Here is a 26,920-nt window from a genome sequence, read left to right as displayed (position 1 = left end):
CAGGCTTCTGAATCCCTTATTCAAAAATGGGAAAATGGGCTTCTCTGGTGGCGCAGTGGTTGAGAATCTCCCTGCCGATGCAGGGGACTCGGGTTCGGGCCCCGGTCCGGCAAGATCTCACATGCCGCGGAGGGTCTGAGCCCGTGAGCCATGGCCGCTGAGCCTGCGCGTCCGGAGACTGTGCTCTGCAACGGGAGAGGCCACAACAGTGAGGCCCGCGTACCGCAAAAAAAAAAAAAAAAAAATGGAAAATGGAGGTCGCGGGGGTAAATGGTTCTCGTGGGTATAGAAACCACTTAACAAGGTTAACCCCAAAGGAAATGGGGTTTTCAGAAGAAATCTTCTGGAGAGAACTGCTTGTTCTCAGTATAAAAAAACAGGGCAAAAATGGAGGTCGCCCAGGAGGTTGCCTGCCAGCCTGTTAGAAATGAAGCTGATTTCCACCACAATTCCGGGAGACGTCTAATTCGTATTTCTCTTCAGCATCAAAGTCAGCCGCCCGAAACACTGCGAAAACAACTTCTTTGCCTCCTCAGTATTGCGCACGCGCCCCTCGCTCCGTTTTCCATTGGTCTTAAGCCCCGCCCCCTGTGCGTCCTTCGAGGAGGGTTGGGAGCGGAGAGCTCGCGCGACCGCTCGCTCCCCCAGTCTTCTCCAGCACATCGTCGCAAACGGGGCCGGAAAGCGCGGCGGCGCAGGCGCAAGCGCAGAGAGCGGAGGCGGTGGTGGTGGCGGCCGCTGGCCAGTGTAAGATGGCGGCGGCGGTGGTGGCGGCAGTGGACGGGGCGGCTGGGCGTGGAAGAGTCGGAGCAGCCTCTGGCAGAAGGATGACCCAAGACAGGAAGCAGGCTGCTGAGCCTCGCCGGCTCCCGTGCTTGTAACTGCCCCAGCCGGACACCCCCCCCTTGACCTACCCGGTCCGTGTCTCGTTCCGGCTTGGCCTGCCCCCCTCTCCCCTGGCCCACTCCTCTTCAAGATAGTTTTGACTCCTTTCCCAAGCTCCCAGGGCTCAGGGCTTCTTCCCCTGACCTGAGTCACCGCCGGGAGGATTGACTGCCTTTCCCTCAGGTCAGCCCCAGGGTTGACCTCAGGAGCCTGCCCTGCAATCTACAGGGACGTCTTGCTTCGTCGGGTGACCCATTTGTGTGCGCTTTTCTCCCCTTTAGATTGGGCGACGCGGCTTCCCCTGCGTTTCCCCGTCACCTCAGGACCACCGCGCAGTGTGCCCCCTCCCCCATCCCGAGTTCTCGGGCCCAGCACCTTGTACGGAAGGCCGAGGTCCAAGATTACCCCGCAGTCAGTTGTTGCTGTCTGTTCCTGTACCTTTTGTAATGTAATTCTCGTAGCCTGCCTCCCCTCACCCCTAAATCTTTCAGGACACCGTAGAACGGTCCCATTTGGTCCCTGTTAGTTGGAAAGCATCTGGTGGCTTGAGTTTCTGACTCATATGATTGTTGCTGGAGTCTCTGTAAACAAACCGGTATTAGCGCTATCACGTTCTCTCTGGGATTTCCCCCCTGCTCTGTGGCTTCTTGTTGAGAGGTTTGATTAGGGGTTAGCGTTGAAAAGATTCAGGTTTTCCTTTTAAATGACATACGTTTTAGTGGAGCTGGGAGATTACTTGCCTGGTTCCTTTAATTTCTGTAACAGTGTAAGTTATTTGTTCAGTAGTCAGAATTAGATAAATTACGGTGGTTCTGAATAGTTCTGAGGAGGTCTAAAAAATACTAACATGTATTCATAAATATTTTTTATTATGTTTAGTAGAAGAGACACCTTTGCCATTTAAACTTTAACTTTTCTCAGTCCTTCAGTGAATCTACAGACCTATTTTCTCAGGAGCTCAGCCTGGCCCTACTTCAGTGATAAAGGAGGAAAGGTGAGTAGGAGTTGAAGGCATTTAAATTCCTGAGTGCAAGACAGACCCTACCCTGGTACTCAAGTGCTGACCACTAGTCATAAAATTCCTACCACAGTTTCCCAAAGAGTCGGGTATTGTTCTTGGCTTTGTTCCAGCTCTGGTTAAATTACTTTTACAAGTTTAATTGGCTCTGCGCCTCTTGACTTTCTGTCCTAAACTATTGCTGTATATCTTCACATGACTACAGTTAAGCCTAGAAGTGAATGTATCTCCCTCTTTCTTTATTCATTTGCCTTGTGTTTTGCCTTTGTGCGGATCGTGTTTCTTACACTGTTAAAAGCTGGGAACTAGTTTGCCTGAGTTCTGTTTAGCTTTTTGTCAAATCAAGTCTCTTTGCCTCTCAGGACTTTAGATTGTCATTTCTTGCTATGGAGAATATTTAGCTGCTTTTAACTAAAAACTAGTGAGTGATGAGTGGTGCTGCCTTTAGTTGGTGACTGTGTCCAATCCACCTCAGAATTCCAACTTTTCAGGACACAGTGATAAATTTTGGGTGAAAAAAAAGTAGTGGTGCTCTTTTATATCTGGTCTGAAGAATTCTTGGTTAGCAGAGGAATCATCCTGTGCATTCAGCAGCATGGGCCAGTGCCACAGAGGGAGTTAGGACATACTTGTAAACGTAATTTTTGTAAGGGTGTTGGATTTCTGGTAGCAGAGAATAGTGCTGTGGTTGAGTTTCATAGGCTGTGACGGGAGAGCTGGGTGGCTCTGGAAGGTAGGCCTGGCTGATTCTTAATATCTTTATGACTTGTAGGAAGAGTTTGAGTGTGACATTGGTGAGTTTTATTCCACACAGTGTTCTGATTAGAAATTGCTCATTATGAACTAGAATAAGATTATTATTGGCAGTATGTGTGTGTATCAATAAGATAAAAAGGGGAAAATACAGTCTTTAGAACTGGGTAGGTCTGGGTTTAAATACTGTACTAAGATTTATTAGCCATGTGACCTTGGGCAAGTTACTTAAACTTTTCTGAGTCTTAATTTCACATCTGTAAAAGTGGGATAATACTCCTTATGTCCTAGTGTCATTGTCAGTATTGTATGAGGAAGCTTATATAAAGGTCTTAAATTATGCCTAGCCCAAGATGGACACTAAAAAAAAATACTTTCTCTTTTCTTTGCACATCATTGATATAGCTTTGAATAAGTTATACGTTAGTTTACACTTCTTTGCATTTTGCTTTTGAACACGTTTTTCTGGTTAATTTTTCAGATTCATTTTTTTTTTAATTAATTGATTTTTATTTTTGGCTGCATTGGGTCTTTGTCGCTGTGTGTGGGCTTTCTTTAGTTGTGGCGAGCGGGGGCTACTCTTTGTTGTGGTGCACGGGCTTCTCATTGCAGTGGCTTCTCTTGTTGCGGAGCATGGGCTTTAGGTGCGCTGGCTTCAGTAGTTGTGGCACGCGGGCTCTAGCGCACAGGCTCAGTAGTTTGGCGCACGGGCTTAGTTGCTCCGCGGGATTTGGGATCTTCCCGGACCAGGGATCTTCTTAACCACTGCGCCACCAGGGAAGCCCTTCAGATTCATTTTTAATTGGTCAGCTTAGATGTGTTCTTTGTAGGTGCCCACCTAGGGTTGTCTTCTGAACATGATTCAGTTTAGTCTGGTGGGAGTTCAAGACCAGAGGACAGCAGGAATATTAGATGTTGATGTATGTATATTTCTAAATGCATTCTTAAATTAAACATCAATAAGTTTCCTTTGTTCTTTGCTCCTGCCTCTTGGTCTCTCTTTTAGCTCACCTAATCAGAGTTGACCTAAGTATTGTAATTCCTTTTCTTTCCAGCTTCAGTGTTGTTCACCACCTCAGCTCCAGCTACCTCTTATGCCTTTTCCTTTTTGCCATAGAAGGAATACATTTTTTTTCCAAGCTGTTGGGCTCTGCAGTGGTCCTCATCAATAGCTAATCAAAGAACTAGACCATGAAAAGGTCTCCTTTCTTTCTGAAATAAATCTGGGCTAGGGAGTTAGGAATGCAGAGTTTTTTATTTCATCTCCCCAGCTGGACCATGTTAATAATACGACAGCCCAGATAAAAAGTTTTTAACCTCTTGTTGGTTTTTCTTTCACATCTTTTTGAGGGAGGTAAGGGCACATGAAAATTAAGAAAGTTGTTGATAATAACATTGCTATGAAAGCAACTGTGTTCTTTCAGGCCAGTGATCAACTTAGAGTTGACCAACTTTCATTACCACCATCTAGGGTCTAAATTCTCTCTGTTCAAAGGTAAAGACTCTTGGGGTGGAGGGTAGTGAGGTGCATTTTATTATTTGTGTTATTTATGAGGTCTAGAGTTCTGTGTTCAGCCAGGCGAGAGTGGGTGTGGGAGGAGAAAAGGCAGTATGTTGAAAGAGGCATAATTTTGACTGTTCCTTATTACTGTATGTGCTGGGTAAGAACCCACTCCCACTATCACCACTCCCAAGAAGGGCTTCACATTTTATGCTCCAGGTGACACCTGTGTATACAGTGAATCAATGTTTTTAGTCTTTAGACCACAACTGTAAAATTCTTATATTTCTGAAGATATTTTATATTTCAGGGTATTGCATAAGAATTGTTGCACCTTACTAAGAAGTATTTCCTACCGTGGCTGCAGTGGGAGGCTAGGTATGCTTATGACCTTAGTTCCCACCACCAACCTAACAGGGCATTTTATTCAGCAGCCTGTTAAATGTGTAAGAGTCAGCCTCAGTGCTATGATCCTTAGTTTTGACTAGGATCAACCTAAGACAGAAGCTTGTCTTCAGAGAAAGCTAAAAGAAATGTCTTTTTGTTGCCAGTTTAAAACAATACTGGCATTTCAAAAGCAAACGGACTCCAATAGAAGACGTTCTATAGAAGTATGCCCTGTTGTGGGAGACTGAGATCTTCAGAGTTTCATGGTCTAGGTCCTGTATTCTATCAGGTGAGTTACAGGCTTTAAAAATCATGAAGTGACGGGTTGACCTTTGTTTTCAGTAGATAGATTTATTTCTGGATTATTTCTACTGTAGAAAAGTTATTCTAAACATGTCTAGGAAGTGTCCAGATTATAAAAGACAGAGTTATCCAAACAGCTTTTTATTGCATCACATTGGTGTTAGTTTTTAAGATTGAATTAGTTTTTTTGTTTTAAAGCAGATTATCAGTGAGCCAAGGTAATCTGTTATTTACCCTCAGCCATTTGGAACCCAGGCAGCTGAAAGAATTGAATCAGCAACAGTCATGGAAGTAGTGACTATGTATATCTTAGTTTCAGAGCCAAATGCTGGTGATTTTAGATTAGCTTTACAGTAATATTGAAAGCTTTTCATCTTTCATTTTTGTGAGTATACCCAAGAAACTTCATCACTGTTAAAATTGGTCAGAAAAAGGGGCTACCTGTTCTTGTTTACTGATTCAGTTATTCTTGGAGTGAGAAGAAAGTCCTTGAAAGGTCTTTAAAAATTAGAGTGTGATACATTTTATGAATTGGTCACTTCTTTATAGCAGTCTTTATCTCTACCTCTACAGGACGTAGTTTCTGGGCCAGAAGCCCAGTTTCTCAAGTACTGCCTTAACCCAAGGAATGTGTATGCCGAAGATAAACTAATGAATTAAGGCTGCCCTGAGTTTGCAAACAGGGCATGGTGAATGATTAATTTGACAAAGATGGCATCTTATTAATGAAACGTAGTGTGTCTAAATGGATTGGGTTATTGCAAAAATTTTCTTCATTGTATCTGAGAGGTTAGATATTTGCTCTTATCCTCTGAGGATACTATTTAAGGAGGTCTGGGCAAGTTCTGATGTGAAGCATCCATGCTTGCCTCACATCTTTTTTTTTTTTTTTTTGTTAGTCATCTGGAAAGCTATTATAGGATTTACCTCTAGTAGCCAAGAGGCTATATTCCTGTGGTGCACTTTAAGCATTGCCACATTATCAGGTATGTTTTTAACCTTACTTAGGACCCACATTATACTCTGTTCTCTAGTCTCATGCAGATAGGAGGGCACTTCTTGATGTTTTTAGCCTCTTTCTTTATTGTTTTATCATAAGTTTACCCTTTCATCTCTGTAGTGTCCTTTCAGACAATTTAAGAAAAATTTGAAATGTGAATGGCAAAAACTGGTAATGGGGACTGGATTCTGATGTAAATATAAGTCATTTCATAGTGGAAACACAATGAAATTTCCTAAGAAATGGGTTTTCCTTAAAATGATTTAAATTGCGATGAATGTGCTTAAATGTTATTATAAAACATTCCTTAGCTCTGTTGCTAGAGATAGCACTTAGTGCATTCCTAACATACTCTGAAATACTGTTAGTAGAATTAAAGCCAATAAACTATAAACACAGGGCATTTGGTGTTACCAGCAGGGAGAGAAGGCATCCATCCAATGGAGGAACAGAGCTCTTTGTTTGTAGTATAGTTGATGTAGAACTTCTTACCTTCCTCATCATCATTTGTGATGATTGCTTTGAAGTTCTCATCTTGGCTATCTTCTGAACCTTAGAAAGGGAGAAGACTTAAAGAGACTTATGCTGTGGGCTCCTGTGTATATTGCTTTACCCCAGTTCATAGAACATGAATGTGCTCAAAAGAAGGTATTAACGGAGTTCTCTGAATTCTTTAAAAGGCCAGTGAGAGTAGGTAAGCAGATTTTATAGGCTTGGAACCGTGTGTTGATTTGTGTACAATGTTTGGAGGATCACTGTTGAGTGGTGAAGAAGCCCAGGCTTCTCTAGGAAATGCATCTGAAATCAGAGATGAGAAGCTAGAAAAATAATATAAATGCCTACCACGTACAGACAGCCAGTTGCAAATGTTGTGTTTAATCCTCTAAACCAGCTCCTTCAGGGTAATGATATTGTCCCATTTTACAAAAGAAGAAACAAACTCAATGGTAGATGGTTGAAGTAGAATTCAAACTGAGATCTGACGGACACCAAAGCTCTTTTCTTTCCATTATACCATATGCTGTCTTTAAAAACCAGGGCTAGGGGGCTTCCCTGGTGGCGCAGTGGTTGAGAGTCCGCCTGCCGATGCAGGGGATGCGGGTTCGTGCCCCGGTCCGGGAAGATCCCACATGCCACAGAGCGGCTGGGCCCGTGAGCCATGGCCACTAAGCCTGCGCGTCCGGCGCCTGTGCTCCTCAACGGGAGGGACCGCGACAGTGAGAGGCCCGCGTACCACAAAAAAAAAAAAAAAAAAAAAAACCCAGGGCTAGGGCTTCCCTGGTGGCGCAGTGGTTGAGAGTCCGCCTGCCGATGCAGGGGACGCGGGTTCGTGCCCCGGTCTGGGAGGATCCCACATGCCGCGGAGCGGCTGGGCCCGTGAGCCATGGCCGCTGAGCCTGCGTGTCCAGAGCCCGTGCTCCACAACGGGAGAGGCCACAGCAGTGAGAGGATCGTGTACCGCCAAAAAAAAAAAAAAAAAAACCAGGGCTCTTCAATGCCAAGTAATGAAGCAAACTGAGCTGAAAGGTAGATCAGTACTTTTATTTTAATTAATTTATTGTTTATTTTTGGCTGTGTTGGGTGTTCGTTGCTGCGCATGGGCTTTCTCTAGTTGCGGCGAGCGGGGGTTACTCTTCGTTGCGGTGCACAGGCTTCTCATTGCGGTGGCTTCTCGTTGCAGAGCATGGGCTTTAGGCGTGCAGGCTTCAATAGTTGTGGCATAGGGGCTCAGTAGTTGTGGCGCACTGGCCTAGTTGCGGTATGTGGGATCTTCCCGGACCGGGGCTCAAACCCGTGTTCCCTGCATTGGCAGGGGGATTCTTAACCACTGTGCCACCAGGGAAGTCCATCAGTACTTCTTGTAAAAGTGTATTTGAAGTATAAAAGGTCTGTCCAAATGACAATATGAATGAACACATTTTTGAATTGTTTAAACATGGGTCTCAGGTTATGATTAATTGGTAGCCTAATAAGTTTTTTATGGAAATAATTTTAATGGACTTAACTGAAGAGGTAGCCGAATCCTTTTATTTTATGATACTTGAATAGGGAGAAAACCAGCATCCTCACTCAATTCCTGAGGTAATTCCATAGAAAAGCAGTTCTGAGTCTTACAGCCTTTTCTCAGTTTGCACCTTTCTGTACTCTGTAGCATTTGAAACAAGAACCATCCCCACTTTCTTGAAACCTTTTCCTCTCTTGACTTCTAAGTCATTTAAAACTGTTACTCTTTCAACTTCCCTGAGCATTTCTCTCCCTCTTTCTTTTTTTGAAGGATAGGTATTCCCCAAGATTTTTTTTCCTTTCTTGAGTCCTTAATTTATTTTTGCTTTTTAGTGAGGTATAATTTACAAGGGATTTGATTTTGAAGCTTATCTGTATAAATAATTCTCAAGCCTGTATCTCTGGCCCTAATTTATTTCTCAGATTTCAGACATACATTGATTTTCCACTTACTTTCCTGACATGTCAACTTGGATTTTAAACGTAATCAAAATCAAATTCCTCTCTTCCCCCACATGCCAGTCTCTCGTTTATGGCACTCAATTTCCTCTGTGCACCCAGACTCAAACTTGTCTTTTTTATTTTTTGAGCTTTGTTACTGCTTATTGAGCCAAATTCTATCAATTCTGCCTCTACAGTGTTTCACACGTTGACCCCATTCTTTTAATTTCCTCTGCCATCAGCCTAAGACAGGATCTCATTGCTTCTTAACTTTGGCAACTGTACATTTCAGTCCATCTTATTATCCTTAACAAAATCTTCCTGATGACACACACACACACACACACACCCACACCCACACACCCCTTCTACTATACTTCACACACACACACACCCCCCTTCTACTGTACTTCTTAACTAATGAACTGTACCCCAGCATCTAGCCAAGCCAGACTACCCATGTATTTTGTTGAACGTAATCAGGTTTTTCATCTTCCATGTCTTTTCTCATGGTGGTCCTGATGGAATAGCTTCCTCAGTTCTACCCATTGAAATCCTCTCCTTCCTTCAAAGTCCAGTTTAAAAGCTAATTTCTCCATAGAAGCTTTTCCTTTCTCCCTGACTAAACATAATCCTTTACTCTGTTGAACTACAACAACATTCTGTTTATATTTTCTTTTTTCCTTTTTTGGCTATGCCACTCGGCTTGCAGTATCTTAGCTCCCTGACTAGGGATTGAACCCGGGCCATGGGAGTGAAAGAGCTGAGTCCTAACCACTGGACTGCTAGGAGATTCCTTTTTTTTTTTAGATGGTACTGACACTTGTGTCTCTTGTATCATAGTTGTGTACCTGTTTTCCTAATTGCTTATTGGCTACAAAAAGTATTATGACTGCCTTATTTATATCTGTAGATCCTGTATTGCCTTGTACATTGTTGCATTACTAGCATGTCTCTGTACAAATGGGCCACTGGGTGGTGCCAGAGGCCTATAATTTAGATAAAAAAGGGAGGCTGGAGCTGCTATACAGTTGGGCTACCCAGTGCTGTTACATCTTCTGCAGGATAGGAATAGAGATTAATTTCCCTGATCCAGAAACGTTTATAGTTTCTGCTCCTCTGTCCCGTTTACCAGAGGAGACAGTGTAGTATATTTAACTCCTCCGAGTACTTTAATAGACAGTAGCCCAGAACTAAAGGCCTGCCCCCCTGTAAACATAATGTTTATACAGTATGAGTTTCAGCTTCCTTGGGGTCATCCTTTGAATTCAGTGTCTGAAGTTCTCTGATTAATAAACACTGTACTATTAGAGTGGGGCTGGCAGCAGGAGTTGGGAAAGTTGGCTTGGAGAAGTGTTTATTGTGAAGTAGAAAAACAGTAAGGTAAGGAGAATGAATTAAAATTGAGCCATTTCAGTTTAAAAGCAAAAACTGGGGATGTAGAAAATAGGACTGGTTGATTCCAGATGGACTGTGGGACCTAAGACTGAAAAGCAAATTTGTACTTTGGATGGAGATCAACCCTGAACAGCTGTTCAGTCATGAGTGGTGTGGGACATCTGTCCTCCCAAGAGGAACCAGGGATTGTGTGGCTTTCAGATATGTCTTACTAATAATTGAAGTAGTTTCTACCATCACCTTTCACTTTAAGAGGAAATTCTGAAACCTTGTCTCATTTAAACATGGGTGTCTGTGTAAGAGAGTTGGGCACTTCAGTTGCAGAATGAGACATGCCAAACGAGGCAGCTGGACTGACCCAGCTGGACTGACCCAAGAGAATGCTGAGATTATGTAACTCAAGGGAACTCACTGAGCATGAGTTCAGGTCTTAGTAAAGGGATCAAGGACAGAAATATTATTTACAAGTTGATGTTTCCATTGAACCTGAGGTAAGGTAGAGTTATCAGACCAGTTTCCATAGACCCTAGAGTCCAAAGGAGTTAAAGTGAACTTGAGAGAAATTTAAAAAATAAAAATAAAAAGCGTATGTATACAAATTAATAGTACAACCGTTAGAACTACTTTGGACTACTTTAAGCTTCTGATATTCTTAGTTGTCACCTAGACAGTAGGGTTGAAGATGTTTTATGAGTTCAGGATTCATCTTGCCTTTAATGTGGTTCTGATAAGGCAGCTTTGTTTGCAGCAAAAATTCTTCCACATTTTAATTTTCAAGCAAGAAGACCGGACATTTTGCTCTCTTTTATTGTGGCCTATTGACCAGTGTTAGCTAACTTCTATTAATAGTCACAGGCTTGAGAATCTAGTATTTTTAATTGTTGGGTTGTATCTGTCATTTAACACTTTGCATGATTCTCTCCCCCCTCCCCCCACTCTCTCATTCTCTTTTCTGGCCAGATTGATTGATTGATTGATAATTTACATACAGTAAAATTTACCTTTTGTTTCACAGACCCATTCTTTGGATTCTAACAAACGCATAGTTATGTAACACCACCGTGATGGAGGCATAGAACATTTTAATCATTCCAGCAAGTTTTCTCATGATTGTTTGTAGTTAGTTCCTTTCCCCCAAATCCCAGAAATGACTGATTTGCTCTCTGTCCCTGTAGTTTATCTTTTCTGGAACGTCCTACAAATGGAGTCATGTTATGTAGCTGTTTGAGTCTTGCTTCTTTCACTTAGCATAACACATTTGAGATCCATTCATGTTGCTGTATATGTCAGTAGTTCATTGTGTGATGGACCACAATTTTTATCCATGACCTGGCTGAAAACCACTTGCTTTTAGTTTTTGATGCATCTAAGTAAAGCCACTAAAACATTTACATTTAGATTTTTAGGTGGATATGTAGTTTCATTTTTCTTGAGTAGATACCTGGGTAGGAGTCCTGGGTTGTATGGTAAGTGTATGTTTAACTTTATTAAAAAAAAAACTGCTGAACTGTTTTCCAAAGTGACTAACTACCATTTTACCTTTCTCTGAGCAGTGTGTGAGACATTAGTTGCTCTACTCCTTGTTAGCACTTGATAAAGTAAACTTTCATTATTATTATTTAAAAATTTTTAACTTCTAATAGGTGTGTAGAGGATTCTCATTGTGGTTTTAATTTGTATTTTCCTAATGACTAATAATGTTGATCATCTTTTTCAAGTGATTGTTATTTAGTTGTGAGAGAATTTAAATATATTCCGATTGCTGTCAAATATGTCTTTTTTTTTTTTTTTTTTTTTTTTTGCGATATGCGGGCCTCTCACTATTGTGACCTCTCCCATTGCGGAGCACAGGCTCCGGACGCGCAGGCTCAGCGGCCATGGCTCACGGGCCCAGCCGCTCCGCGGCATGTGGGATCTTCCCGGACCGGGGCATGAGCCCGTGTTCCCTGCATCGGCAGGCGGACTCTCAACCACTGTGCCACCAGGGAAGCCCTCAAATATGTCTTCTGCAGATATTTTCCTCTAGTTCATTGCTTGTCTTTTCGTTTTTTTATGTGTCTCTTGAAGACTAGATTTTTAATTTTGATATGTCCAGTTAATTAATTGTTTCTTTCATGGTTTGTGCTTTTTTGCATTCTATCTTAAGAAATATTTGCCTAGGGGACTTCCCTGGCGATCCAGTGGTTAAGACTCTGTACTTCCAATGCAGGGGGCGCGTGTTCATTTCCTGGTCAGGAGACTTAAGATACCACATTCCTCACGGTGTGGCCAAAAAAAAAGAAATATTTGCCTAACCTGATGTCACAAAGATTATCTATTTTGTTTTTCTTCTGGAAGTTGTATTATTTTAGCTTTTACATTTAGGTCTATGATCCATTTTGAGTTAGTTACTTTTTGTATATTGTACAATGTCCAAGTCGAGTTTCTTTTTTTTAAATTTGGATGTCCTGTTGTTCTAGTATACCCGGTTTCTTGTATAAATCTTTCATCAATATTAGGATAAGAAAGCAGCCCCATTGGTTTTAAACAAGAGATGTTTGGTGCCTCTTCCACAAAGTACTCTTACATCCTGTTTTAACTCCCCCTCTGCTTGATTTTTAGTTAATATTTTGTCATGTATTTGGTTTAAAATTTAAGGCCTTTTTCTTATTAAGACAGGAGGAATCTAGGTCACTGGAATTTCTTAGGTAGAAATTAAAATGACACCTGGGTCTTTTTTCCCCATCCTCCAATAGTTTACTCTTTAACCTTCACTTTGGCAGGGGTTATGGTTATTTTTAGAGTACAGGCAGTAGAGCTAATCTAATTAAACTCCCTCAGCTACCTGGGGCAGTGAGCTCATCAGCTCTTCCAAACTCAGATTGGTTTGCTCTGGACTGGATTTTACATGGAAATTGATCAAGGTAAAAACAGTGGAGGGCTTCCCTGGTGGCGCAGTGGTTGAGAGTCCGCCTGCCGATGCAGGGGACACGGGTTCGTGCCCCGGCCCGGGAAGATCCCACATGCCGCGGAGCGGCTGGGCCCGTGAGCCATGGCCGCTGAGCCTGCGCGTCCGGAGCCTTTGCTCCACAACGGGAGAGGCCACAACAGTGAGAGGCCCGCGTACCGCAAAAAAAAAAAAAAAAAAACAGTGGATTTGTTGGGAATGGAGTGCATTAAAGAGTGAAGAAGGTAGTTTAAGTTTGGGTCAAATATGGTCCCTACCTCAGATTTATAAGGTTGTATTCTTTGGTGATGGAAGAAATTCTAGAGTGACTCCTATACTTAAGACCTAGGGCACAGTCATAGCACCTTAGCCTGCTTTAATTTGGGCACTTACTCTAATTTCTACCCCAGAATTGACATGGTTTTAAGTTTCTTCATTTTGACAGACATTTATATGATAACAACTCATCCCCAAAGTAATTGTATTTTATCAGTGTCATCGAAGTTTCTTGGCTTTTTAGAGATGTGATCCCCCAAAATGGGAATGTATGTACTCCAAGGGATATGGAAGATGATCCAGTGGTGTATAGGGAGGGCATATTGAAATTTTAAGTTTTTTCTAGAAAAATCAAGCTTAATATTTAATGTGAATTGATTAAATGTGGGTTCATGCTCAGAGTTTTCACTGATAGAAGTTCATAATCAGTTTTGAGATCACTGCTCTAAGAGTGTCCTTCTGCAGAAGTTTTAACATATAATTTTGTTTAACTGTACCATCTCTGGAATTACTGTTTTACAAAAGAAGAAAATGAAGCCCAGAGAAGATTAAGCAGCACATCCAAGGTCACATCACAAAGTTTGTTAATAACTTAGCTAGTACTAGAACCCTGGACTTCCAATTTTCAGCCTAGGACTACTTTTACTAAACTCTGTGGCCCCTAAAATGTGACTTTTAGAAGCTCTCTGCCTATCAGCTTGGTGATTAAACAGAGTTGACATAAGCATTCACAGGTTTTGTTCTGTTTCTGAATTTAGGAATAAATTCTGTGAACTTTTTTCCTCAAAGAAAAGATCGCTTCTTGCAAGAACCTTAAACCAGTGTCCCAGAAGATGAGCTTTACAACCTCTGGGTATAGGTTCAACCTCATGGCTCTCCTTTTCTGAGAAGTGGTTCTCAGAGCTAGGTAAGCATTAGGCATTTGGCACCTCCTGCCCAGCAAATGTGTTTTCTAGAGCCACTATGAGTCTAAAGTTCAGGCAGTCTGGGCTTCTGTACAAGTTGATGAGATTCAGTTTTGAGAAAGGGTCTCTGGAGCTGCTCAATACTTCTTCTCTAGGAGTGGATAACAGTGAGATGGGAAGTATGGTGTGGTTGACAGTCTTGATTCTGGAGGTGAGAAGGCATCAGTTCTCTTCTCAGTTGACCATAAGGTATGCCTATGACCTTAGTTTTAAATCTTACAGTAGTACAGTTGTTTTCCCTGCTTCATAGAACTTTTGCAATTAATGTAATTAATTTAAGCCCTAGGTGAGGAAGAAGATATTGCTGAGCTACTAAAGAATATAAACAGGGACTACTGAGAGGAAAAAAACAAGTGTTGTGTGAGCAGTGCTGTACAAAAATACATCATTGAAGTAGGAGGAGGAAAACAGCCTGCTCTGCAAACAGCTCTTCACTGTTTTTCTTTATGTGGCTTCACAAATCTGTTTTTTGTTGGCATTGTCTTTCATCATCACCCTTCCAGGTGTCCCTCCCTCAAATTCAGCCTCAGTCCTGCTCTTGCATTATTTCTACTCCCCCGCCCTGGCCTAATGTGAGCAAGCTTTGGGCAGCTGTCTCTTGGCAGAGGACACTTTAAAAAATTTTTTTGAAGCAACTTGGATTTTTGTAGAGGAGAGAAGGGGGTAAAGATAAGGATGGGGCTGCTTCTGGGATAATTGTTATGGGAATGAAAGGACTGTTGAAAGATTAGAGGCCAGTGTGCCTGGGTACAAGGACTGGAGTCATAATCATACTTTGTCTTTTCAGTGCCTTTTGTCCAAGGCACTGAAAGGGCTTAACAAAATTCTGGTCTGAATAATATTATTCTTTGCTCTTTGGACTTCGCTTGAGGTGGGAGTGAGGCCCTGAAAAAATAATGACTGTATTATAGTGGTATAAAAGGAATAAAGCTAGGTATCCCAACTCCTAGTTAGGGCTTTGCTAAACAGACAAACCTGGTGAAAGTTGGTGGAACTAGGTGAAATAGTGTTTGCCGTTTTATGAAATGGACTGAGATGGTTTTAATGGAAATGTTGCACTCTCTTTTCCAGCTTTGCACTTGGTGACTGACTTACTAGTCATAAAAGGGAAGAAAAAACCTTTTAGGTTCTTTTTTAGGTGTAGGATACTCCTGAGTTCTAATTTGACTCTGCTTCTTATAATCCTTAGTTAATATCTGTGCCTGTATATTTGAAGCTAGGCATCTGAATGACCATAAAGCTCAGGCTGTTATCCCGAGAGCTCAATTTCTTCTTTCTCTGCTGTTCTGTGTGTGAAATGATATTTAGAGTCTGACCTTCCTCTTCATGTTGTGAAGGCAAGTGTTTCATAGAGTTTGTGGATACATATGATGATTATTTACAACAGAAGGTTTTTGCCTTAGAGGGTAGTGCTGAAGCTAGCTTTTTGTATTAAGACTCTGTTTGCTTGCAATACATGTCACTCGATATAGACCTGCTGTTCCAGGATTTATTTCAGTTCCTTCTTTCTCATCTGAAAAATCACTGCCAATTACTCAGTGAGAAGAAATGGCAGTTAGCCTCCCAAAGATATGTCTCTTTATGGAATTTAGACATGGGGGGATAATATCTGGCATAATTTTCAGCAGCTGAGAAGCCCTGCTGAGAACACACAAAAACATCAATTTTGTAAAAATGACAAAGGCTGTACCTTGTTAAATCTCCTGGTGCCTTTTATCATCTTTCCCAGATTGTTTCCTAATTGTTTCATTTTCTTACTCTTCTCGATCCAGGCTGGCTGCAGTAAACATCATTCAAGATGTCCAGCAAAGGGAGCAGCACAGATGGCAAAACAGACTTAGCTAATGGTAAGGGGCCATAATGAAGGTGAAGCTATTTTTGCTATCGACTGAGGTTCTCCTCCTCCCGCAAAGAGAGTGGAGACGTGGATTTTAGCGGAGGGAAGGAAATCTTTCCTAAGAATGAACTCTTGGAGGGAGACACAAGAGGGAAGAGATATGGGAACATACGTATATGTATAACTGATCCACTTTGTTATAAAGCAGAAACTAACACACCATTGTAAAGCAATTATACTCCAATAAAGGTGTAAAAAGAAAAAAAAAAAAAACTCTTCCTGTGTTGTTTTGAGTGTAGGAAACTACACAGGAAACACCTTGGACTACCTGGTACTTCTGCTCCTTCAGCTTTTATCTGATTGTTTTCAGAAGATCAATAATAGAGTTGTCCCTCTAAGAGGTCAAGTGGTTTGGAATTTTGTAAGGGTGGACAAAACCTAGGAGATGCTGTTAATAAAGGAGAAAAAGAAGATCCAATTGGTGGTGGAACCAAGGGGGTTGTTGGGAAGGCAAGGCTCCCCAGTTATAAGGAGAGGTCTCTTTTCATGGTAGATCATAGTTCAGTAGAGATAATTAGATAAGAGATGAAGTTACAAATAGCTGCAGTTGGGGCTTTTTTCTTTCTTTTTCTTTTCTTCTCTTTCTTCCTTTTTTTCCTTTCCTTTTCTTTCTTTCTCTCCCTCCCTCCCTCCCTCCCTCCCTCCTTTCCTCCCTCCCTCCCTCCCTCCCTCCTTCCCTCCCTCCCTCCTTCCCTCCCTCCCTGCTTCCTTTCCTTCCTTCCACCAGTGCTACCAAGTATTAAATCACTGGGTCTACTGCAGATTTGAAGGCAGAATATCATGATTCTGGTAGAGTATAGCTACTACCTGGGTCATTTGACCAGTGCATCCACTCTGAGCCAACTTCTAAACTAGAGAAGGTCCTTCAAATGGATATAGTTGGGCAGTATAGTGTTCAGCATTCCTCAGCACCTTGTAGGTTAAGATTATCGTCTAAATTCTAGTTGACGTGTTTGGTAGAGCAATGAAGTGAGTAAGGGAAAGGGAGATTTTCAGCATGATGTTTTACTGCCCCTTTGTTCTTTTCTTACCACTGGTGTTCATTTATCTTCTGTAAAGGAGAGTGATTCAGATTTTTCACTAGGCTTAGTTGAAAGGCACAGGATTCTAGAGGGGTTGGAGGTACACAATTGATTTGGAGTTTGGCCATTAGCTAGATCAGGGATTGGCAAATTATGGCCTGCAGGCTAAATCCACAGGCCTGCGGGCTGCTGTTTTTGTAGTTTACTGGGACTCAGTCATGCTGCATTTATTTACATAGTATTTATGGTTACTTTTGTGCTACAGCAGTGGAGTTGAGTAGTTGTGCCATACATCCATATGGTCCAAAGTTTAGAAGCCTAAACTTTTTATTATCTGGCCCTTTACAGAAAAAATTTGCCAACCCCTAGCTATTATCTTGGTCATTGACTGTTAGTGTCCTCTTGCTGAGCTTGTGATATGCTCTGGCCCTTATCTTAATGTGGTAAGGCCCCCAAAGTCATCTTAATTTTAACAATAAATGCTAGGAGTTTTGATGTTTCATTTTTTTTTTCTTCTTCACAGAAGTGATGGGTGTGGTATTTTATCCCTTCTCACCACTCCCAATCTCAAACTCAATTTCATTTCAAAAACCACAATTATTAATCTTTCTCAGCATATACAGCAGCCTCAGCAAATGTAGTTCCTGGGAGCAAATTGCTGCACTTTTCCCCTTTTTCTTCCAGGTCCTAGTCGTTTTCACACTGTGCTCTTAGTTGAGGTGCTATTTGAAAAGAGCTGTTTGTGTGTGTCTCCCAACCTTCTGTCACTACTTGAACCAAAAGTGTGTGTATTGTTTATCTGTTTTCTTTATTGGGCTTTGCCTAAGAGTTCATTGAAAAGAGGTTCCATTGCTTCAAAGATCTTCAGAAATTATTGCTCTAATCCAGATGACTAAGCAAGAAGATATTCCCATTTTGAATCCTTAAACATCAATGTGGTATTGGAGGTGAATAGCTTATACCAGTCACACATAGCTGGTCAGCCTTTCCTACCTAATAGCCTTTACTTCTGGCAAGATAAAATTTATTGTCATCTGAGGAAAGGAGGCCATGAGCAGGTTTAAAATCCTCATTCACCCCCTTCCTTTCTTTACATCTTGACCTTAGTTTGGAAGTTGTGGTCCTTTTGGCCCTAGAAAGTTGCCAAAGTGCTCACTAGAATATGATTTGGCTGTTAGATAGGAGAATTCAGTATCTAATTTTGGGGATTATATTGTGCAAAGTGACCCAGTGATTTTATAACTACCAATATGGCAGACCTAGAATATGAACTTTTCTTTTCAGGTCCTGCTGTAGTAGCCCTGCTTTTTATCAATTTTATTTATGCTTCCTGATGAAACTTCGTCTCACTAGAATTCCTATATCTAAAACTAGTATTATGATTATTAAATTAATGGAAGTAAGGCAGAATACATTTATCAGCAAAAAAGAGAGCAAGAAGCCACTCAAATGGTCACAATTTCCACTTGTCCCTTGCCCTTCCTTCTGGATTCTTGGTGGATTTTAAAACCTTGGGGGAAGAAACTGTAGAGTTTAAGAGGTGGGAGGTAGTGGTGCTTTCTCGAAGTGGTAAATAGTCCAACTCTTGCTGGGGATGGCTGTTCTTTTTTAATTTATTTATTTTTATTTATGGCTGTGTTGGGTCTTTGTTGCTGCGTGCGGGCTTTTCTCCAGGTGTGGCGAGCGGGGGCTGCTGTTCGTTGCGGCACACGGGCTTCTCATTGGGTGGCTTCTCTTTTTGCGGAGCATGGGCTCTAGGCGCACAGGCATCAGTAGTTGCGGCATGCGGGCTTGGTAGTTGTGGCTCGCGGGCTCTGGAGCGCAGGCTCAGTAGTTGCGGCACAAGGGCTTAGTTGCTACGCGGCATGTGGGATCTTCTGGACCAGGGCTTGAACCCATGTCCCCTGCATTGGCAAGTGGATTCTTAACCACTGTGCCACAAGGAAAGCCCAGGGATGGCTGTTCTTTTTTCTTATGTTCAGCTTAATTATGTGCTATAACTAATGGATGCCCATCTAGCAAAATAGAGCCTAAGGTAGTTGTATCAGGCATACTTTTATAAAATCTGCCAGTGCTTTGCTTCTTGAGAATTTATTATAATCTTTGGTTGTCCTGCAGTTCTTTATTTGTGTGTGACTTTGGTTTTTTAATCTTTTCAAGATTCCCTCTCAGAAGGTACTGTTTATAAGCATATGTAATGAAAACATTTTGACCAAAGTTGGTTTCTGGGTCTTTTGGTGTGATGATTTTTTAGACTAAGGAGTGGGAATCCTTCTGGTCACTATCTTATTTCCTTATTTTTCCCCCTCACCTACCCATTCCTCACTAACATGCAGGAAGCCTGTCTAGCAGTCCAGAGGAGATGTCTGGTGCTGAGGAGGGGAGGGAGACATCCTCAGGCATTGAAGTGGAGGCCTCAGACCTGAGCTTGAGCTTGACCGGGGATGATGGTGGCCCCAACCGCACCAGCACAGAAAGTCGAGGCACAGATACAGAGAGCTCAGGTGAAGACAAGGACTCTGACAGCATGGAGGACACTGGCCATTACTCCATCAATGATGAAAACCAAGTCCATGACCGCTCAGAGGAAGAAGAGGATGAAGAAGAGGAGGAAGAAGAGCATCCTCGTCGTCGTGTACAGCGCAAGCGGGCAAACCGTGACCAGGACTCATCAGATGATGAGCGGGCCCTGGAGGACTGGGTGTCCTCGGAGACCTCAGTCCTGCCCCGACCTCGCTGGCAAGCCCTTCCTGCCCTTCGGGAGCGGGAGCTGGGTTCAAGTGCCCGCTTTGTGTATGAGGCTTGTGGGGCAAGAGTCTTTGTGCAGCGTTTCCGCCTGCAGCATGGGCTTGAGGGCCATACTGGTTGTGTTAATACCTTGCACTTTAACCAGCGCGGCACCTGGCTGGCCAGTGGCAGCGATGACCTGAAAGTGGTGGTTTGGGACTGGGTACGGCGACAGCCAGTGTTGGACTTTGAGAGCGGCCACAAAAGCAATGTCTTCCAGGTGAGGCGAGGAAGCAGATTGGCAACTGAGAAAATCAGGCACGAGTTAGACAAACCTGAGCTGCTGCCTGGAGTAGGAGTGATAGTGAGTTGTGGTAGGAATTAGATATCAGGACTCGGTCCTTCCTTGGCTCCCATAATGACTTAGAGCAGTTAAATACACTGAAAGACTCATGGCACCCTTTTGTTTCCTTGAGCACAGAGACTGTTAGAAGCCTCATTATAATAGGAAGGGTGCTTGGAAATCATCAGGAAGGCACTAAGTGCCGTGCTAGGAGATGTTATAAAACAAGAGCAGAGGCTCTTGAACCAGTCTAGTTGAGTTTGAATCTTGGTCCAACCCCTTAACTAGCTATGTGATCTTAGGCAAGTTTATTTAACCTCTGTCTTCAGTTTATTTACCTATAGTATAGGGCTAATAACATACAGGGTTGTGAGGATTAAATAACAGTAGAAGCTAAGCAGTTAGAACCGTGCCTGGTACTTAATAAACGTTTGATAAATATTGTTAATACTGTTATTCTCTGGAAGTTTTACTTACCAGCCCCATCCATCATATGGTACTAGCCATTTATCCCTAAGCATGTTCTCTTTCCTTCCCCAATATCCCCTCTAGTTTCCTTTTTCTTTGTAGCAAGTTTATGTTTACTTCCTGAATCAAGGAAGATTTTCTCCTTTTTCCCTTACCTTTCTTTCTTACTGGCTATAGTCCTAGTTCACCTGAGCACTCATACCAGTTCAGCCTTCTAGAAGCAACAGAAATCCTCTCATATCAGAAATTTTTTCTTTTCCTCTCCTTTAACCCTTGGAAGAAATTGGACTTGAGCCAACTGTGTAAGAGCAGGAGGTCTAAGTTTCCAGCTGTTGTGTAGCAAAAGTGGATGATTGGGGTTGTCATCATGTTTTTCCCTCTCAAATTCACCTCTTCAATTTCTCTTGTCCCTTCTTTTTATTCTTAACATCCCAGGCCAAGTTCCTTCCTAACAGTGGCGATTCCACCCTGGCCATGTGTGCCCGTGATGGGCAGGTTCGGGTAGCAGAGTTGTCTGCTACACAGTGCTGCAAGAATACAAAGCGTGTGGCCCAGCACAAGGGAGCATCCCACAAGGTAAGTAAGCCCTTGCCCCAAAGGTTGTGCAGTTCAGCTCCTCTGTGGATCTCAGCCAAAGCCCTCTGTCCATCGTGTCCCCTTTGTTGTGGTCACCTCCATCACTTCTTTCAGTCCTAGGATTTGTAGGTAAGATGGGAGAAAAAGCGGCGACACTAAACTTCTCAGAAGGCAAGTATTTGAGAGATCTCTAGATCTTGCACATGCAACATTCACCTGATAATACTTAACTCCTGAGCTGAGCCATGGTTGCTTTGGAGATCGTTGAGGTCTCCTGTGCCTTCCAAACCTTTAAAATTTACTCCTATTGTATTTAGAACATTTTAACAGCTCCAAGGTGCTAGCTGTTGGCTTCTCATATGTGAGAGCTCCAGCTTTTCTGCTCACAACTCTCAGTGCATAAACAGTACTATTTCTGGAAGCCCTATTTAGAGCTGGGAATATAGGCCAAATAATCATGATGGCAGCCAGTGAGGAGCCAAGAACTGCCTAGTCTCAGAGTAGGCACTGTTTTCTTCCATGCTGTGGAAGGAGGATGGTCCTCTTATTTTTTTTTTTTTTTTTACAAACCCTAAGCAAATATGTAGGTGGACCTGGAGTATGCTTTCCTCCCCCATGGCTCAAGAAATATGAAAATTACCTATTTCTTTGATTCTTAAGACTACTCCCAACCCACTAGATAACTAACTTTTAGAACTAAGCTGTAGGTGAAACTTGGGTGCCATTTCTCTCCCCACCTGAGAGTGTGGAATTGATTTTGAGGATGAGCCCTAATGGCGGTGTTTTCCTTTGGTATCACTGTTCAGATCCCTTGGAGACTTAATTAAAATAGCAAATCACCTGTCCTTTTGACTTGTATAGAATAAACAAGCTGTGAATAATTCACACAGAGCAAGAGAGAATGGGCTTATTAAATTATCTTCTTTCCTGGGATTTTACAACAAAAAAGGCAGATGTTTCTCTTGCTGAGACATTTTAAATGCAGCCCTTTGTAAAGATAAAGGAATGAGTTAGACAACCTCAATTTTAATCTTTAGAAACCTCATGCTTTCCCTTTTTTCTCCTTCAGTTGGCCCTGGAACCAGACTCTCCCTGTACGTTCCTATCTGCAGGTGAAGATGCAGTTGTCTTCACCATTGACCTCAGACAAGACCGGCCAGCTTCGTAAGTATAGCAATAGTAGTTTTACAGAACTGGATTTCTTGACTTTGAAAATACTGCATGTGTCCTAGGTAATGCTCAACTCTCTGGTCCATCAGAATGGTTCCTTTGTATTTATGATAAGAAACAGATGAGTTTAGGGGAATTCCTTATTTCTTTGTTGTTGTCTCTTTCTCAGCAGTAAAATACTATTCGCCTGTCTTCATTTCTAAAGCAGGGTTCAGTTATCTTATTATATGTGGGCTTTAATAACTGGATGATCTTCCACTCTCCATTCACTTGGGTGCCACTCAGCTTCCCCACAAGAAGCATGTTCCTAGCAACTTAGAGATATGCTCCTATGTAGTTTTCACTTCAATTTTGTGTAGAAATGTAAAAATTAAATGATAATTCTTGAACAAAAATATTGGTAGTTGTAGTAGAACTCTATCATATCACAGCTCATTTTTACTTGAATCAGAGATTCATAGGTAAATTATATCCCCTTTTAGCTATGTGATATCATAGAAAGAGCATAGCATCTTATTTGGATCCAGGCAGACCTAGATCAAATCTCAACTTGGGCACTACTAGTAATGACCTATATAACCTTTCTGAACTTCAGTTTCTTCAGCCTCACTATGGGTGTAATCAGTCAGTCTTATTCTCTCTTTTTCTCATTTCTGTGAGGATTATTGATAAATGTGTTTGATACCTCAGCATAGTGTCTGGCACCATGGTTGGAACTTATTGAATTGTAGCTACTAATTATTTCAGTTTCCTTTTTTCATTTTTATTGCTCTTATAATAAATATATCTTGTTTTAAAAACTCAAATAATGAAGTATATGGACAAAATGTAAATGCTCCCTCATGTATACCTCCCCTGCCCACCACTTTTCTAGCTATTAATAACCATTGTTAAAAATTTTGAATACCTTTTCAATCCTTTTTGTATACATTTATGTATCTTACTATATACATGTACACTCTTCCCTCCAACATGGGATAATTGTACGTGTATATAAACTTACATATACATGTGTTCCTGCAATTTACTTTTTTCACATTATGATGTATTTTGGAGAGCTTTCTACGTCAGACCAAAAAGGCCTACCTAATTTTTTCTTTGTAAACATTTTATTTATTTTTATGTGGACCATTTTTAAATTCTTTATTGAATTTGTTGCAGTGTTGCTTCTGTTTTATGTTTTGGTTTTTTGGCCAAGAGGCATGTGGGATCTTAGCTCCCTGACCAGGGATTGAACCCATGCCCCCTGCGTTGGAAGGCAAAGTCTTAATTAACCATGGACTGCCAGGAAAGTCCCTATGGCCTACCTCAGTTTTAACCATGACATCTGTGTCATAGCATTGGTGTACCACAGTTTGTTTAACGACTACCTAGTTGATAGATTATCTACATTATTTATTGTATTGTTAGTCGTAAAAACTATCTTTTTTTTTTTTTTTAATATGCCATTCTGGAATCTTATTCTAGGATCACAAAGTGAGGAAGAACTCAAGATTTCAACTTTTCAGAACTCTCTCCCCTTAAAAATTATCTTAAATCTTACATGTCAATACCAATATTGAGTAAGGGTGTCCCTAATTTACATAGCATACAAGTAAAATATAAGTTAATATAGGGAATATAATCTTAAGGCTGATTATTATTAGACTTTTATTTTTAGAGAGATAAGTATACAAAAAGTTGTCTAGAAAGTGAAGGATTTAAAGTAGTGGTTAAAGGATGGAAATGTTTTTGGCTTGTGGAAAGGATATACTGGTTATTTATATAAAACTTAAGAGGATGAAGATTGAGAGATAATGAATGGGTTTCTCCTGGAAAGCGAACAGGCCTGGGTGACAAGGGATCTGCCTTCTAGTACTAGCCTGCAGTTATATAGCTTTGAGAAAATCATTTAATCTCTTAAACTGAATGATGTTTGTTATTTTCAGTTCTCAAGTTCCATGATTCTGTGACGATAATGGAACATCAGCAAGTTTTCCAGAGGGGAGTGGAAGGGCAAAGATGGAAAAAATGATATGAGTTTGTTTGGTCTGCTCTGGTACATTGTTGTGAAGCTGAATGAGATCCTTTGGATCAGGTTCAGAGGAAAACTACTGTTAGGCCACAAGAAATTGGGAATCTGATTCAAGTAATGGGCAGAGTACATGACTGGCAGATTATTGAATGTGTAATGAAAAGGTGTAAGCAGAAAATCTGGCTGAGAGTTGATCAGTGGATCTAGGTGCAAGCAGTAATAGGTGGGATAGAAACTAAAAGGGGGAACATAGGAGAAACTTAGAGTAGGAGGAGGTCCAGATTCTGGCCTTAAGAAAGTTTTTGCTTTAAGGGTTGAATTAGTGGAAGGCTAGAATAAGGACTGAATGTGAAGGTCATGGCTAGAATGTGTATCCGTATGTGTTAAGCTGGTGCCTGAACATCTCCTTATATCAGAGACACTTTTTTGTGTGAAGTTGGCATAGGGAAATTTTTCTTTTGTACGTACATAATAGCTGAGATTCTGGAATCTGGTGATATTGGCTAACATCATAGGAGGAGTTGGATTTGGAGCTGTGGGTGGGATATTCATTTAGCCAGCGGAAGCTAGTTTGAGATATTCTTCAGAGGAATCCGTTGGTTTGATCTGTAATTGTTTTTCCCTTTTTCCTGGAACATACCAGCCCGCTAAAGACTGCAAATTTTAAGGCAGAATTTGGTAAATTTGTTTCATATGGCTTTGTGTGCTGCCTTGCTCTGGTGTCAAAACTTTTTTTTTCCTGCTGCCATTATCAATCATTTTTATAGCACCTCTGCATTTTCCCCACAGGGCTCAAGGTGCTCTGTGCATTTATGCATTAGGAGAGAGAATTGTTTGTTTTAGGTGAATAAATGGAGGCATAGAAAATTGAGTTCTTTGTCAGGATTAGATGACAGTGGAGCCAGTACTTCATAATCTATCCCCTCACTTTCTTCATTTTGCTTCTGCATGGTAACTGTTATGTTTGTCTGACCCTCTCCTAAAAATCCAAATTGCTGAGGAAATGAGATGTTTCTCTGAAAAAGAGCAGCAGCTGCTCCTATTCCTCTTCTACATCTAAAGCCCAAATTAGAGCTGCCTCTTCTCCATTGCTAGTTTTGTTCCTGAAACTTTTTTTTGACTTGTTTTCTGCCTTGTGTTTTGGGTATGTGTGTATTTGTGTTTTCCCTATTGACATTTATTTTTAATGACCTTTGTACACTATTCTTTTAATGGAAGGCTGCAGAGATTTTAAAATTAAATTTCTCCTTTGCCTAGAGCAGTCTAGGATGGAGTGACTTTGACCATTCAGAGAGGATGCTAACATCATTTACAAAGAAACTTATTGTCATAGTTATAGTTCTTTTCATTTTCTGTAAGCACCAGAAATGAGCAAAAGCTTAGAATTAAAAATGAAAGCTTTTATTCATAATCGCCAAAACTTGGAAGCAACCAAGATGTACTTCAGTAGGTGAATGGATATACTGTGGTATATCCAGATAATGGAATATTATTCAGCAGTAAAAAAAAAAAAAAGCAAGCAAGCTAAAGCCCAGTCCCTTCCTTTCCTGTCTTCCTTTTTCTATAAATTTACTAATCTTTATGATGTCATATTTGACAGATTGAACGCTTCAATCTGGGAGGAGTATTAATAGGGCCACCCTTAAGGTGGGACAAAATTATATGGCTCTTTGGCCAAAATCTTCTGGCTAAAACTCTGAAATTTTAAAGGTTTCCTTGGGGTCCCATGCCCTCCTAAGAATCACCCTTTTTTGTGGTACAACCAGAAGAATAATTTAGAAATAATTTTTCAGCATTAAAAACAGCTGTCTTGACAAGAACATCTGCTCCTAATATGCTTCAAATAAGGGAAGACTAATACTGTTTTCCTTTGTGTTAACCGTTGCTTGTTGTTTTTCATCGTGCATTTTTAAAGCTGGGTTTTAAATGACACTTCTCTGGAATCTGGGAGATAGATTCTGACTTTAAGGTCTTTTCCTTTTTTTTTTTTTTAATGTTTAATTTTTATTTATTTTGGCTGTGCGGGGTCTTAGTTGCGGCATGTGGGATCTTTGTTGCAGCGTTTGGACTTTTTAGTTGTGGCATGCTGACTCCTTAGTTGTGGCATGCTGACTCCTTAGTTGTGGCATGCCTGCGGGATCTAGTTCCCTGACCAGGGATCAAACCCAGGTCCCCTGCATTGGGAGCACAGTCTTACCCACTGGACTACCAGGGAAGTCCTCCTTAAGGTCTTTTCTATCCACTGTTTCTGTGATTCATCCTTCCCTCACTCCCTGCTCCCAGATGATTGGGAAGATGTACTTACAAGTAAAGGATAGGAAGATGTGGGTAGTATTGTCTCTTTAATGATTGGTTGTCATCATGTTAGACTCAAGCTAAGGCTAATGAGGAGCAATACTTACATACACCTTTAATTTGTACTGCTTGAGGAACACCAGAAACTTACTACATGTTTTTTCCATCTCCAAAGTAGTATTTAGTAAATATATATGGTGGTGGGTTTTGTTTTTTTTTCTTGTTCCAATGTACGAACAAACAAAACCACTTCTTTCTTTCCAAGTGAGAATCTGTTTGGTTTCTTATTAGCTGTGTGTGCGTTACTGTCTTTATTCTCACTTGCCATGACTATCTGGATCTTTTGGAGAATATAACTTTTATACTTTTATACTCTTGAAGGAAACTGGTGGTGACAAAAGAAAAGGAGAAGAAGGTGGGGCTGTATACAATCTATGTGAATCCTGCCAATACCCACCAGTTTGCAGTGGGTGGACGAGATCAGTTTGTAAGGTGAGTCTGTGGCTCTTTTGTGTCTTTGAGAGTTTGAGACTGTGATGTATTGTGTACTA

General features: G+C 41.3%; 1 protein-coding gene across 10 annotated transcripts in view; it reads left to right on the top strand.

The window, feature by feature from the left end:
* The first annotated feature begins 591 nt into the window (after window positions 1-591).
* Window positions 592-26,920, top strand: part of DCAF8 (DDB1 and CUL4 associated factor 8) — a 42,841-nt gene continuing 16,512 nt past the window's right edge. The window contains exons 1-8 of one of the 10 annotated variants that reach the window (XM_065878909.1): window positions 592-747; window positions 1,807-1,879; window positions 4,709-4,833; window positions 15,630-15,704; window positions 19,113-19,783; window positions 20,750-20,890; window positions 21,960-22,054; window positions 26,751-26,861. In XM_065878909.1, coding sequence (XP_065734981.1) covers window positions 15,656-15,704; window positions 19,113-19,783; window positions 20,750-20,890; window positions 21,960-22,054; window positions 26,751-26,861 — 1,067 coding nt within the window. In that variant the 5' untranslated portion in view covers window positions 592-747; window positions 1,807-1,879; window positions 4,709-4,833; window positions 15,630-15,655. Of the gene's footprint in view, window positions 918-1,738; window positions 1,880-4,708; window positions 4,834-15,586; window positions 15,705-19,112; window positions 19,784-20,749; window positions 20,891-21,959; window positions 22,055-26,750; window positions 26,862-26,920 lie in introns of those variants that run through there. The other 9 variants (XM_065878850.1, XM_065878884.1, XM_065878892.1 and 6 more) reach the window with 9 other exon arrangements.

Source organism: Phocoena phocoena, chromosome 1 (genome assembly GCF_963924675.1).
Source record: "Phocoena phocoena chromosome 1, mPhoPho1.1, whole genome shotgun sequence".
Lineage (NCBI taxonomy): Eukaryota > Metazoa > Chordata > Mammalia > Artiodactyla > Phocoenidae > Phocoena > Phocoena phocoena.
The sequence above is the reverse complement of the archived record's forward strand: the minus strand, read 5'-3'. Positions and strand labels throughout refer to the sequence as shown.